At 41.9% G+C, this 14389-nt stretch overlaps 1 protein-coding gene across 3 annotated transcripts in view; it reads left to right on the forward strand.

Annotated features, from left to right (window-relative positions):
* Positions 1–14389, forward strand: part of LOC134927740 (uncharacterized) — a 329420-nt gene that overhangs the window by 287251 nt on the left and 27780 nt on the right. For 2 of the 3 annotated variants that reach the window (XM_063922637.1, XM_063922638.1), the window contains exons 5-7: positions 9962–10021; positions 10097–10309; positions 10928–11949. The exons of the other annotated variant lie outside the window; for it this stretch is intronic. In XM_063922637.1, the coding sequence (XP_063778707.1) occupies positions 9962–10021; positions 10097–10309; positions 10928–11595 (941 nt within the window). In that variant the 3' untranslated portion in view covers positions 11596–11949. Of the gene's footprint in view, positions 1–9961; positions 10022–10096; positions 10310–10927; positions 11950–14389 lie in introns of those variants that run through there. 3 annotated transcript variants of the gene reach the window in all.

Consider the following 14389-nt stretch of genomic DNA (forward strand, 5'->3'; position numbering starts at 1 on the left):
AGGGGAAATATAACCCTGTGACCACCAAAGCGTCCCTAGCATAGCAAGCCCGCGAGGGGACACACTGCGCTTGCCGCTGGTATTCCGGCAGTCGGGATCCTGGAGTCAGTCTCCTGACCGCTGGGATCTTGACAGCTGGGATATCATACTGAATCCATTTAGACAAAGTCACAGTATAGGCCAGTCATTTTAGGTGAGCAAAAGGTTAAACATCAAACTAATTATAAAACAAATAAAGTAAGGTTTTTTTAGACTTGGAATAATATCCCCAACAACATATCAAAATTCTAGAAAAATCTAAGTATGGGAAATACACTATATTGGCCGCCATCTTGGATTTACTCTTGAAAGCTATAAAATGCATTTATTGTTAGCTCTAAACGATATGCTGCCATTCTTTGCAGCATCAGGGCACAATTTGTACACAAGTACAGTGTATGTATACCTCCAAAAGATGCAACAGCTTAAAAAGTCTCACCCGATCATGTACAGCAAGTTCCAAAAAGGTCTACATGTTGTTCGTCGTAGTAACGAGTATTGGGCAGGTCTTTCCAGTGATCTTATCATTGAACAGGCACTGATGAGAAGCATCAAATGTACAGGAGGGTCAACTAGAGGGACTGGAATGACAGAAGCACAGCGACGAGTATGGGTTCAATCCATGATTCCATGCACAGAGGTCAACAATACCATGCAAGAGTTTACTACTGTCATGTATAATACAAGTGAACAGCTCAAAGAAGCTTCATACACCAGGAAGACAAGAGACTGCTTAGAAACCAGGAAAATCTTGACATTTCTATTGGATCGAAGCCCATTCACCACTGATGAACCTTTGCGCAGCTTGACATCAGGAGTGGTTGCTCATGGTAATGTCAATGTTGACAAAGCAAAAGAAGGTGGCGATCTAATTCTCCAGTACATGCATGGTCAGAACATATGGAACTATTCATTCAAACAAAATTTGCAGGCTGTTACAATGGGATAGAAGATGTTGTCAATATTGAATCGCAATTGCTATTCCAAAGACTTGCTTTTGTTTCTGAACAACAGGACATAAATAAGAGGGGCATATTCAAGTATGAATGTTGTAGCTATTCAGTCCTTCCAAGAAAAGCAAATAAATAGGCTCTGGCCAATGCCATGTGGGTCAAGGTGGAGAAATGTCAGATAGCTGTAGCAGAAACACCACTTTCTGATCCACTCTATGTACTCGATTGAGGTGCTTTACTGCATCGATTATCATGGTCGGTTGGTATGCAGTTCTCAGACATCTGTAATAGCTATACAAACTACATTCTTAAAAGCTATGGTAAATCGGTTGTGATTGTGTTTGATGGATATTTGGATGGTCCTTCCATTAAGGATGCCACTCACATTAGAAGAAGTGAAGGTAAAAGTTCCCCTGACATTTAATTTTCTATGGACATGAAACTGACAATGAAGAAAGATATTTTTCTGTCAAACAAAAAAAATAAGCAGCGTTTTTTGATGATGCTTAGTGAAAGCTTTGAAAGTGTTGGATGTCAGACAACACATGCACGTGGAGATGCAGACCTTCTGATCACCCAGACAGCAGTTGGTGCATCTGAACAAAGAGATTTTGTTGTCATTGCAGACTACACTGATGTCCTGATACTCCTGTGTTTCTATGTCAAAATGGAGAATAAAAAAGTAATATTCAAACCAGAACCAAAGCGTGGTGCAACCAACATCCGACAATGGAATGTTCAAACTACAAAGCCGTCAACTGGGATTAAATGTCTGCAACGGCTTTCTTTTTATTCATGCCATTGTGGGGTATGACACCACGTCACAGTTGTTTGGGATTGGCAGAGGCAAAGGTCTAACGAAGATCATGAAAAATACATCATTTATGAAGTATGCTGAAGTATTCAACAATGCAAAAAGTCTGAAAGAAGACATAATTACTGCCGGTGAGAATGTTATTGGTGCAATGTATGGAGGAAAGACATATGATACCTTGGATGAACTACGATACAGATGTTTCATTACAAAGGTGGCTAACAAAAATATGGTTCATGCTGTTCAAGCAAAGTCACTTCCACTAATTTCAGCTGCTGCTAAATTCCATAACTTATGGGTCTCCTACCAAGTTCAGGATTGGAAAGGTAATACATCTCTTCTACCTGAGGATTGGAGTTGGCAATTACAGGGTTGTCCACTCCTACCAGTACTTACTGACCTTCAACCAGCACCACCAGTTCTTCTCGATATCAAAAGATTTAAATGCAAGACAGATTGTAGTACTTCAAGGTGCTCATGCAGAAAACATGGTTTGGAATGTTCATCTGCTTGCAGTGGATGTCACGGTATACTATGCAGTAATGCCAATATAGAAGAAGTATACAACGATAGTGTTTCTGATGGAGAGTGATATATGTTAGAAATGACAGTAGTGTTTCAGTTGTGTTAGTAGTTTTTTCAAAGAGTGTAAAGTAATGTAAATGATTTTGTACAAGATTTTTCAAACACTTATACCGTATCATTACAATGTTCATAACTTGACTACCTTTTTTATTAACATTTTGTAAAAAATGGAACATGATAGAAACAAAATTAAATGAAGTCTTTATATGATTCCTGGTTCAAAAAAACTTTCTAATTGGTATATATTTGAAGTTAATCGGAGCAATAAATGCATTTGATAGATTTCTAAAGTAAATCCAAGATGGCGGCCAATATGGTATCTTTCCCATTCATAGATTTTTCTAGACTTTTGATATGTTGTTGGGGATATTATTTCAAGTCTAAAAAACGATACTTTATTTATTTTACAATTACTTACAGGAGCAGCACACTGCAGCTACAGACATAGGCAATACTACCCACTATACCAAACTATTGAGAAAGCCTGTACAGAACCTAGTGAGTTAAGTGGAGGGCACATTAACAAACAGTAGCACTGGTATATTATATTCTAAAGCTGTTAAAAGTAATTAGAGACATCTGAAATTCTTAAACTATAAGATTATTCACAAACTCATTTCAAGGAATATACAGGATTACAAACATGCAGCATACACTAATATATTTTTCCTAAAGCATTCTGTCAGAGTCAGCTACACATACTGTAAAGGAGTATATAAAAGTGGAAATTATTTATTCTGTAACCTAGTTGTAGAAGAGTTGTGGTAAAATCCTGGACTTTTATGAGACCAAAAGCTGCCATCTTTCTGCCTGCATGCTTCCTGGCTGCACTTGCTTAGTGGCTGCGGCCATATCCTCCTATGGTTGAAGCTGCACTGGCAGCGATAGAAGACAGATCAGCATTGTGTCACTCCACTGCCAGGTTGCCTTCACATGCACAGCTCTGCCATCGCCTGTTTGTGGAGACCCCTGGACTCTGGCACTGCTGGAGGAAGACATGGCTGCTGGAGTTGCAGGTGAGATGGACACACACACTTGATTTCTAAGAACTTTTGTTGGACTTTGTTTTGTTGCTTGCAAATCTGCCATATGTTGATTCTGCCACCTACGGCCTCTCCTACTTACTGCCTCATGACCCCCAACATGTACCATGTACGTTCACCCCACCGTATGCAATTGATGTTTGCTATGCCTCCTCATGGTGCAGGATGTGCTTCCCGTGGATTAATCCGTACAGGGTATATCATACTGCTATCATACTACACATGTGTTAGCTGTTCCCATGTATGCCTTGGGTCCTTTTTTACAGTAGCTTATCTCCCACAGTGTAACCTTAACAGTGTGCCGCCCACCATGGCTGCCTCACCTGGTTCACTCGTTGATGGGATTAAAAATACATGGACCTGATGACTATGTTGGGTCCCTACCCCTAGAGTTAGGTTGCTGGAATCACCTATCTTGTGCCATCTCTTCTAGGCATAACCTATTTCACCCAGGCCAATCCTACATAGTGCGCCCAACATGGCTGCCTCACCTGGTACCTTTTGTGAATGGAATATATAACCCATAGAAGTTATTACCCAAAATGTCTGCACCATCCATGTATTATGCTTACTGTGCACTCTAGGTCTTCTTTTTACTACTGCATTACTACATTAGTCTTTGTATTAAAGTATGTGCTTTGTTTTTGATGCCTGCAAAGTGCCTTGAGACCTGTTGGAGAAAGAGTGCTATGTAAATAAAATTATTATTATTATTATTATTATTATTATTATTATTATTATTATGATAAATGTCACCAGAGCTGATTTATTAATTATTTTATGAATACATACAACAGGCAAGAGGTTACTGGAACATTGGCATTGTACAGGTATGTACCTATGCAATTGACTGGCAGTAGTTTCTACATATATGTGTGTAACAGACTTTTAGTAGCAGTTACAAATGTAACTTACAGGCATATCTTATATTATTTACAGCGGCGTACAGTAGGAAGAATATTTTTTGCCAAAGCAATTATCCTTTGCCAAGGGAATATATTTAAATATATATGACCACATCAAAAGGCCACACGTGTACACCAACAATACTGCAGTAATCAGAAACTCAAACATTCCAGGATACATGTGTATGGTTATATCATAGAATTTGACTGCAGATAAGAACCACTTGGACCATCTAGTCTGCCCCCCCCCCACACCTTTTTTTTTAACCATATTTTTTTTTATCTCAAACCTTATTTGATCCTTATTTCTTTGTAAGGATATTCTTATGTCAGTATACGGACTCTTGGTTAACACCAATTAGGTTGACAACCAATAGGTCGATAGTGGATAGGTCAACACTAGTAATAGGTTGACACGGCCATTAGGTCGACATGAACAAGGTTGACATGCAAAAGGAATTTCTCATACTGTACGATCCACGTGGACTACGATTGGGAACGGTAACCTGTGCCAAGTGCAGAGGTAGCGGAGCGAGGCACCTTGCCCGCAGCATGGCAAGTGAAGCAAGTCATGCAAGGGGACGTGGTGCACTAATTGGGGTTCCCGGTCACTTGACGGAGAAAATGACACACAAAAAAACCCATAAAAATCTCATGTCGACCTTTTTTCATGTCAACCTTGTTCATGCCGAACTAATGGCTGTGTTGATCTACCCACTGTCGACCAATGGCTGTTGACCTAATGGGTGTCAACATAATTGGTGTCGACCATAAGTCCCATACCCCTTATGTCTATCCCATGCATGTTTAAATTGCTCTACTGTCTTAGCCTCTACCACCTCTGATGGGAGACTATTCCACTTGTCCATTACCCTTTCTGTGAAGTAATTTTTCCTCAAAGTTCCCCTGAACCTACCTCCTTCCAGTCTCAGTGCATGTCCTCGTGTTCTATTTGCTTCTCTTCTTTTGGAGAATGTTTCCCTCCTAGACCTTGTTAAAACCTTTGATATTTTTGAAAGTTTCTAGATTCATGTTCCCCCTTTCCCTTCTCTGCTCCAAACTATATATACTGAGATTTCTTAGTCTTCCTGGGTATGTTTTGTGATGAAGGCCATGCACCATTTTATCTGTATGGTTATATCTTATGTTTTCTCTGGGATCCGGTCTGAAGATCGACACTGTCTAGAGCGACAATGTTTAGGTCGACCACTATAGGTCGACAGTCACTAGGTCGACAGGGTTGGAAGGTCGACAGGGTTTCTAGATTGACATGTGCTAGGTCGACAGGTCAAAAGGTCGACATGAGTTTTTCACAATTTTTTTCTTTTTTTTAACTCTTTCATACTTAACGATCCACGTGGACTATGATTGGAATGGTGATCTGTGCTGAGTGAATCGGTAGCCGAGCGAGGCACCTTGCTCGAAGCATGCGAGGGGACATGGTGTACTAATTGGGGTTCCCGGTTACTCTACGAAGAAAACTACACAAAAAACACAAAAACCTCATGTCGACCCTATGACCTACCACATGTCGACCTAGAAACCCTGTCGACCTTCCAACCCTGTCGACCTATAGTGGTCGACCTAAACATTGTCGACCTAGACAGTGTCGATCTAATGATCCACACCCATTTTCTGTAACAGTTTTTGTGGATTTCATGCTTTAGAGACTTCTTTAGTAGAGTAAGAGGGCTAGTAATTTGAATATTGCAATAATTGTAGTCAAGGTGAAAGTGAATAACTGCATTAAGTGCATATCTTTATCTGGAACTGTTTATTGTGTATTAACATTTATATTAATCTTATGGCAAACTTATGTATTGCAATCTGTTTATTGCTAAGGATCCTATGTGGAGGCAGAGGACCTAAGGGATTCAGTAATATGTTAATGGGTAGGTCTACAGCATATCATAAAAAGCTTTGGTAATCTATTCACAATATACAACTATGGATTTTCCCAAGTAATCCCATTCATTACCAATACTTGGGTAAAGGCACTGCTATTAAGTGATACACCACCTCTATTTAGGAATTGGTATACCAGAGACTATAGTTTACTGGTAACCCAGGGGAGAGTTAAGTGGATATGACCTTTCAGAGGTTGAAGCGGGGTTACACAGCGAGAGGATCCCTGGCTGTAAGGACCCACAAGGACCCCTCCCAAATGACCCATAGGAGGATGAAGTTTCCCTACAGGAACTAACTTGATGCCAGAAGAAAGTGTCTCCAAAGCAGAGGAGTAGCCCAGTGCAGTAAATCACCCTGAATAATGTTAATTGATGCTTATATTAAAATACATGTTTTCTGCTAACAGTTATTGATAATTGCTCAGTGACAGCTTCAACAAGATATTCATTGATACGCATTTAAAAAGGCGTATTTTCTGCTAAGGATTATGGCTAATTTCACTGCAACTGTCTCAGGAAAATGCTAATTGATGTTCATTTTACAATGCACGTTTTCTGCTAAGAATCATCGCTATTTACTCAGTAACAGATTCAGCAGAATGTTTATTGATGCTTATCTTGCAATGCATGTTTCCTGCTAAGGATTATTGCTAACTTCACTGAGACTTTGAAGAATGCTAATTGAGGTTTATGTTACAATGCATGTTTGTTTGAGTTGTTGCAAATTTCACAGACTTGATTATCTACTGCTCACAGTTGCCTACACGCAGGCTCGGACTGGCCCACAGGGGTACAGGGGAAACCACCAGTAGGCCTCACTGCCTGGAGGGCCCTCCTCCTCTAGGGATCAGGTTCTAGACTGTGTACTTGAATTATACATTATACATATGATGTATTCTCTACAGTACATTGATGTCATTAATCTGGCACATTATCATGCATGCACTAGCATTAATTACTATATAAATTATCAAGGAGTCCAGACCAGGTACTATATAATGGTTAGACAAACCTCTGTGGTGGCTGGCCACACCCCCTTTGGAGGCTTGCCACACCTCTAATCATGGGCCCCTACCACTGCATACCCCTGGTGGGCCCTCCATGCTTCAGTACGACACTGCCTACACGTGTTAAACCTTTATCAGTAGTTAGTCTCAGAAGCGCTGGTGAACAACTATTTAATATAAAATACAGTAATACATACACATGTTAAATACATTTAAAAAAGCAATAAGACAATTTAAAAAAAGCATGTACACTTCTTAGTAAGCAACAAAGTCCAGAAAAGTATTATTTTAGCAGTCACTATGTTATTAGCATGAATAGCAAGCTTGATGAAAGTGCACAGTACTCTTAGGGGGTTGGGTTCTGTTGATCGGCGGTTGGGAGACCATACCGACGCCAAGATCTCGGCTTTTAGATGGTCGGCGGGGAGGGCGAGCGCAATGAAGCCCCTCCCAACTGCCGGTCACATAACCGCATCCCCTCTTAGGGTTACTAGGCAGGGTCAGACTGGCCCACAGGGAAACCCCCGGTGGGCCCCACCCCCTCCTCAAGTGATCATGTTCCAGTCTGTGCAATGAAATTATACATTATACGTATGTTACACTAGGCTGCACAGGACTATGGTGCATTTTCTACAGTACAGTGCTGTTATTAATCTGGTACAGTATCATGCATGTACTAGCATTATTTTATATATATATATATATATATATTTATATATTTAGCAAGGGGCCCAGACCATGCGCTCTCTAATGGTTACCCAGGACTCTTAAGCATGGGCCCCTACCACCAAATCTCCCCGGTCGGCCCTTCGTGCCTCAGTCCAAGGGGTAAATTTACTAACATTCGTATTTTTCTAAATCATGTCCAAGTTCAATCACGACTGACATCGACAGTGCAAAATTGCAACTTTTTGAATTGATTACGACTAATTTACTAAGCTGTCGTATTCGTATTTTCCGTATCTTCCGATGTTGATGTCATTCGTGCTTTTCTGCTGTAGATTGCGGCCGCGTTTGCTATTTCGCGGCCGCGTTGTTGTGGTTTTTTTACGACTGCGTCACAAGTCTGTTACGGCAGTGATTTGGAATTTGCTGCCGCGTTTTTACTCCTAAGTTTCGTTTACGTCACGCGGCCGTGATTGGTTGTATTCGTGAAGGAGGAGTGTCTGTGCATATTACTATAAAAACGCCCCAAACACTCCGCACCTCGTGGGTTTAGCTAGTGGAGAGGAGAGAGGAAGGTGTATTTGGAGTTGGTGAGTTTGGTGGAGTTTTTGGTGGATTTGGAGAGGAGTTTGGTGATTGTTGAGTGCTGTACTGTGTGTGTTAGTAGTCTTGTGATCTTTGTAGTATTGTTTTTTCACAGTTTGTCAATTTTTTTGTCCTTGTTTTTTTTTTACAGTCTTTTGTCATTGTTTGTGAGTGAGTGAGTGAGCGTGTGTGTTGGCTGTGTGGTGTGTAGTAGGAGTAGTGGAGGAGTGTGTTTTGTGTTTTGATTTTTCAGTGTTTTTTGTTGTTTGTCATGTCCAACTCAGAGGTCAGTGTGGTGGCGGAGGTTAGTGAGGTGGAGGCTGGTAGTGAGGTGGAGGCTGGTAGTGAGGTGGAGGCTGGTAGTGAGGTGGAGGGGGGTAGTGAGAGGGAGGAGGTTAGTGAGGAGGAGGAGGAGGAGGGGGTGCCTGTTGCTGTATTTTCCAGTGATAGTGATGGTGTTGTGGCTCCGCAGCCACGCACCACTACCAAGACTGGCAGAAAAATAAAGTTCAGCTATGCTGAAAACATGGCTTTGGTGCGTGAGCTGATGAAGCACCATCGCCAATTGTTTGGTCAGGATGCTGCCAAGGTGTCCTCCCGCAGGAAGTCTGTCCTGTGGGGTCAAGTAATACTTGCTGTGAATAGTGAGGGTGTGGTGAGGCGGACAGAGGACACGTGCCGCAAGCGATTTTATGATATTAAGCGGCGTGTCAAGGCCAAGATGGCCAAAGAGGCCAAATCGGCACGGAAAACCGGAGGTGGGCCACCTTTCCGTGTAAGCTATCGGGACTGGGAGGAGCCTGTGCGGGCATTGATTCCTGCCGAAGTGGTGTCTGCTACTCATGTCCGGGATTCGGACCGACCCACGCAGGATGGTAAGTTTGATTTGTTATCTTGTTTTTAAAATGTCCGTAAAATGTAGATAATGTCATTTTTAAAGGGTAAAGGATGCATTTTTAAAAAAAAAACATATTGCAGGCCTATGCTCCCTTAAGGTGTGTTTGTGTTTAGAATGTGCTTTTTTCACCTTGCCTAGGCTATTTGTTCTATTTAATTTAGTGCCAAAACATGTGCAGTGTTTTTTGTAAATTAAAGTTTTTTTTTTTTTGTTTTTTGGCGATAATGCTTGAACATGTGTGTTGTTTTATTTTTAAAAAATGGTATTTTTGTAAAACTAACAGAAAATCGGGGCAATTTTTTAAACATTACATTTTAAAAACATTTGCAAGTAGTCAATCTCTGCAATATCTGATTCAAAAATCAAAAATGTAACATATTTATTGTGTGCCACATCATGTACATTTTGATCTTCAACTCAAAATCATGAAGCTAGAAGCTCTTAAGCTTAAAGATTTTGTTTAAACAATACCTAATAGATGGTTACAGTACAATAATGCTTTGCAGTGGTTCTTTTTACCAAAAGCATGGTAATAATGTTTGGTTAACTTTTTCAACAGTCACACAGACCAGCCGCCCAGACAGGCCTCAGACAAGTCAGGATGAGGCTGGGATTGCAGGTAAGTCTTCACTGTAGTCACATATTCTGAAAACACATAGAAGTACAAAATATTAAATTTTTTTTGGGCACCTAGGTTCTGCTTCTGGAAGCCGACCTCCTGTAAGGCGCCCATCACAGGGCTTGGGCCACTTACCCAGGAGGCCAAGTAAGACACGGCGTCTTGGCTCGGATTCTGCGGCTCCATCATCCCCACCCAGGCGAAGACTTTCGGCAGTGTCACCCCAGCCACCACTGGCACTATTGGCGAGTTCTCAGAGTGATGAGCCCCGATCACCTCAGTTATCTGGTGAGTAAAATCAGAAATTAAACACATAAGCAATAATATACACAGTACAGTTAATATGTTGTTAGTTGGTTTGGAGTTTACATGTTTTCAAGAACAAGCAATGTGTTGTTCCGTCTTCAATTGCTAAAGGTGGTTTTAAAAAAATTATATAAGGTCTTAGTGGATGTTCTCGACAACATCTTTGTAAGAAAAGTTCAGATTTGTTTCCAAATTAAGCACACACACGTGCACATTATTCTAAAATATGAATACAATTAAATATTTAGAAAACAAACCACAACATTATAGTGTTCACACATCGCCCCTGTCCAGTATGTAGATGGCTTACTTGCTCGGCTCCTCTGGACTATACAGGTAAGTAGTCTATATCGTGGTCAGGGGAGGGAATCTAACAGTGTAATGGTGTGGAGGGGAGTTAGTTAGGTGAGGATTATGCAAATCTGTCTATGTTTGCGCCTGTGTTGGTATATATTTTTAAATAGCTTTAAAAAATTAAAAGTTATTAAACTCAAGTGTTAATAATTCAAAAATGGAGTATTATGAATGTAGTAATGTGTAGCATTAGCCTTGAATAAAATTTAAAAAAAATAAACATTGCATGTTGCCCACCCCATACAGAGCACAGCTTGATGGCCGACGTGGACCAGCAGGGCCAAGAACAACAGCCAACCATCACACTGCAACTTACAGCTGTTGACCCAAGCCAGCCAATACAGTTGCAGGATATCCCCCAAGCATCCATCAGTCCACAACTGGCACAAGCTCCGCCACCAAGCCAAATTCCTGATGATTTTTGGGCCAGTTGGACAAGCCAACAGGCCCAAAGCAATGCCAGCCTGACCGCACATACACAACACCTTGCCAGTCTGCCCCATCATCTACCGCGTATTAGTCGCAACTCGGGCAGACTGATAGTACAAGTAGGGCGAATGGCTACCTCAATGGAGCAAATTAGGGCTGACAACAGCCAAATGCTTGCACATTTATCCCGCATCATAGATGAGCAACAGCGACATCAGCAGGCACTCGTTCAGCTCATTCAACACAATCAAGTGGTGAATGAGTCCTTATCCAGGATTGTAGCCAGCCACACTGCTACTAACACTCAGCTGATTGCAAGCCTAAATAATTTGAGCAGCAATATTTCTCTGATGGGAGCTCAGCAAGTAACCTCCAGCTCGGGGACCACGACCCCTATCCAAACGCCAGTAACCTCCCCTGTTCGGCGTTCCTCAAGAGCACGTGCCAGTGAGCCAGCACCCAGCACACACAAGCGAAAAAAATAACAACAATGTTATTTGAAAAAAAAAAAAAATTTATTTGTCAAACACACAACTTCCTGTGTCCGTCTCCAACATTGTCGAAGCTGCTCTGTATGTATGTATGTTTTTCATGGGTAATGACTGAAAATGGATTTTAAGCATAAACTAAGCACAATGTACACACCACTATAACCAACAAACAGTAATGAACAAAACACACAATAGAAAGTAGTGCAAAGTGTTGAGTCAAGGATAATTACAGCCTAATAAAACTGACCTGAAAAATATCGCTGGATCACTTCTTGCCGTACCTGCCTCCCTACATTTGTACTCACACTGTCACCAGATGTTTCTAACTCCTCTGCTTGCTGACTGCTTTCTCCCTCATCATGTGCCAGATGTTGACTTAAACACAGATTATGGAGAAAACAGCAGCAGAACACAATTCTAGTCACCTTTGAGGGACTATACAACAAAAGGCCGGCAGATTTATCCAGACACCGAAACCGTGACTTCAGCACACCAAAACATCTTTCTATCACATTCCGCATAGCCTTATGTGCATGATTGTAACTGTGTTCAGCAGGAGAATCAGGTTGGGACAATGGAGTAAGGAGCCAAGAGTAGCAGCCGTAACCCCCATCACCTAAAAAACATATATAGTCAACATTAGTACATATGTTAGATTATTCTTTCACCTCATCCAAACTCTAGTTTGTGGTTAAAAGACATACACACAAAAAATTTTCAACATACCCAACAGCCAGCCATCAGGCATTTGTCCCTCCTCAAATTTATCGAAGAGCGATGACTGCCTGAGGATGAAGGAGTCATGGCAGGCACCAGGGTAACCTGCAACAACACTCATAATTTTTAAGTTTGCATCACAGACCACCTGGACATTAGTTGATTGAGCCAGATGCCTATTAGTATATATATATTGGCGGCCCTTAGGTGATCTCAGCTGAACGTGTGTGCAGTCTATGGCCCCCAGCACATTGGGCATGCCAGCAAGCTCATAGAAAGCTACCCTGACAGCACTCCACTCCGACTCCTCGGTAGGGAAGCAGATTGAGGCTTTAATGTGTGGCTCCAACACATCCAAAACCTGAGTGGACATTAAAGAAGCTAAGGTGAGTGTCATGTTAGGTATTCTCTACAATACTGTGGTGTTTCAACTTCCAGAAGCAACACTTAGCCATATCCGCATATGTGTTTTTAGACTCACCTGCATCAAATATCTTGAAAAGGTGGGCTGTGAGATACCAATGACGTCGCCTGCCACAGCCTGGAAGCTCCCAGTAGCCATAAAGTGTAACACAGCCAGGAGTTTGTGTAGGCCTGAGACAGAGCGAGAGCGTGCTGTCTCAGGGTCTATGCCCAGTTTGACAAGGTCATACAGGTGGAAAATGTTGTTTCTATTTAGGCGGAACATCTGTATGACCCTATCATCGGACAATGCATTTAAGTTTAAACGCCCTCTAAAAAAACGAGGCTGGCGCAGCCTCCGCGGTACCTGGACAACCTGTTGACCATGTTCACTTACCTGGGCCTGATTCCTGGAAGCCTCATGGAGCAGTCTAAGGTATCCCACAGCAAACAAAAAACCATTGCCACACACCACAGCCGCCATTTCAGAGTGAGAGAAGTTCAGAATGTGCCTGAAACACTTTTATAGGGCCAAACATTCAGGTGTGAGTAATGGATAATTGAGTACACATGTAAACGCGGTTTTCAAAGGCTGGCGCGTTTTTTTTTTGGAAAAAATTACGAATTGTAATTTTTCGCGGCCGCGAATGCATTTTTGCGGCAGCAATTACAATTACGAATGGTTAGTAAATGACCGAGATTCATATCTAAACAGGCATAATTTGACCGATGGTGTATTCATTCGTAATTTTTTTGTTGGACTTGCAAAAAATTACGAATGCCCTCATCACTGCCGTGATTATTGCTTAGTAAATTACCGAGATGACACTTTGATGAAAAAACTGCATCTCGGTCAAAATCGGGAGCTTAGAGATGAGCGCCGGAAATTTTTCGGGTTTTGTGTTTTGGTTTTGGGTTCGGTTCCGCGGCCGTGTTTTGGGTTCGACCGCGTTTTGGCAAAACCTCACCGAATTTTTTTTGTCGGATTCGGGTGTGTTTTGGATTCGGGTGTTTTTTTCAAAAAACCCTAAAAAACAGCTTAAATCATAGAATTTGGGGGTAATTTTGATCCCAAAGTATTATTAACCTCAAAAAACATAATTTACACTCATTTTCAGCCTATTCTGAACACATCACACCTCACAATATTATTTTTAGTCCTAAAATTTGCACCGAGGTCGCTGTGTGAGTAAGATAAGCGACCCTAGTGGCCGACACAAACACCGGGCCCATCTAGGAGTGGCACTGCAGTGTCACGCAGGATGTCCCTTCCAAAAAACCCTCCCCAAACAGCACATGACGCAAAGAAAAAAAGAGGCGCAATGAGGTAGCTGTGTGAGTAAGATTAGCGACCCTAGTGGCCGACACAAACACCGGGCCCATCTAGGAGTGGCACTGCAGTGTCACGCAGGATGTCCCTTCCAAAAAACCCTCCCCAAACAGCACATGACGCAAAGAAAAAAAGAGGCGCAATGAGGTAGCTGACTGTGTGAGAAAGATAAGCGACCCTAGTGGCCGACACAAACACCGGGCCCATCTAGGAGTGGCACTGCAGTGTCACGCAGGATGTCCCTTCCAAAAAACCCTCCCCAAACAGCACATGACACAAAGAAAAAAAGAGGCGCAATGAGGTAGCTGACTGTGTGAGAAAGATAAGCGACCCTAGTGG

The sequence above is a fragment of the Pseudophryne corroboree genome, chromosome 5, assembly GCF_028390025.1.
Source record: "Pseudophryne corroboree isolate aPseCor3 chromosome 5, aPseCor3.hap2, whole genome shotgun sequence".
Taxonomy (NCBI): Eukaryota; Metazoa; Chordata; class Amphibia; order Anura; family Myobatrachidae; genus Pseudophryne; species Pseudophryne corroboree.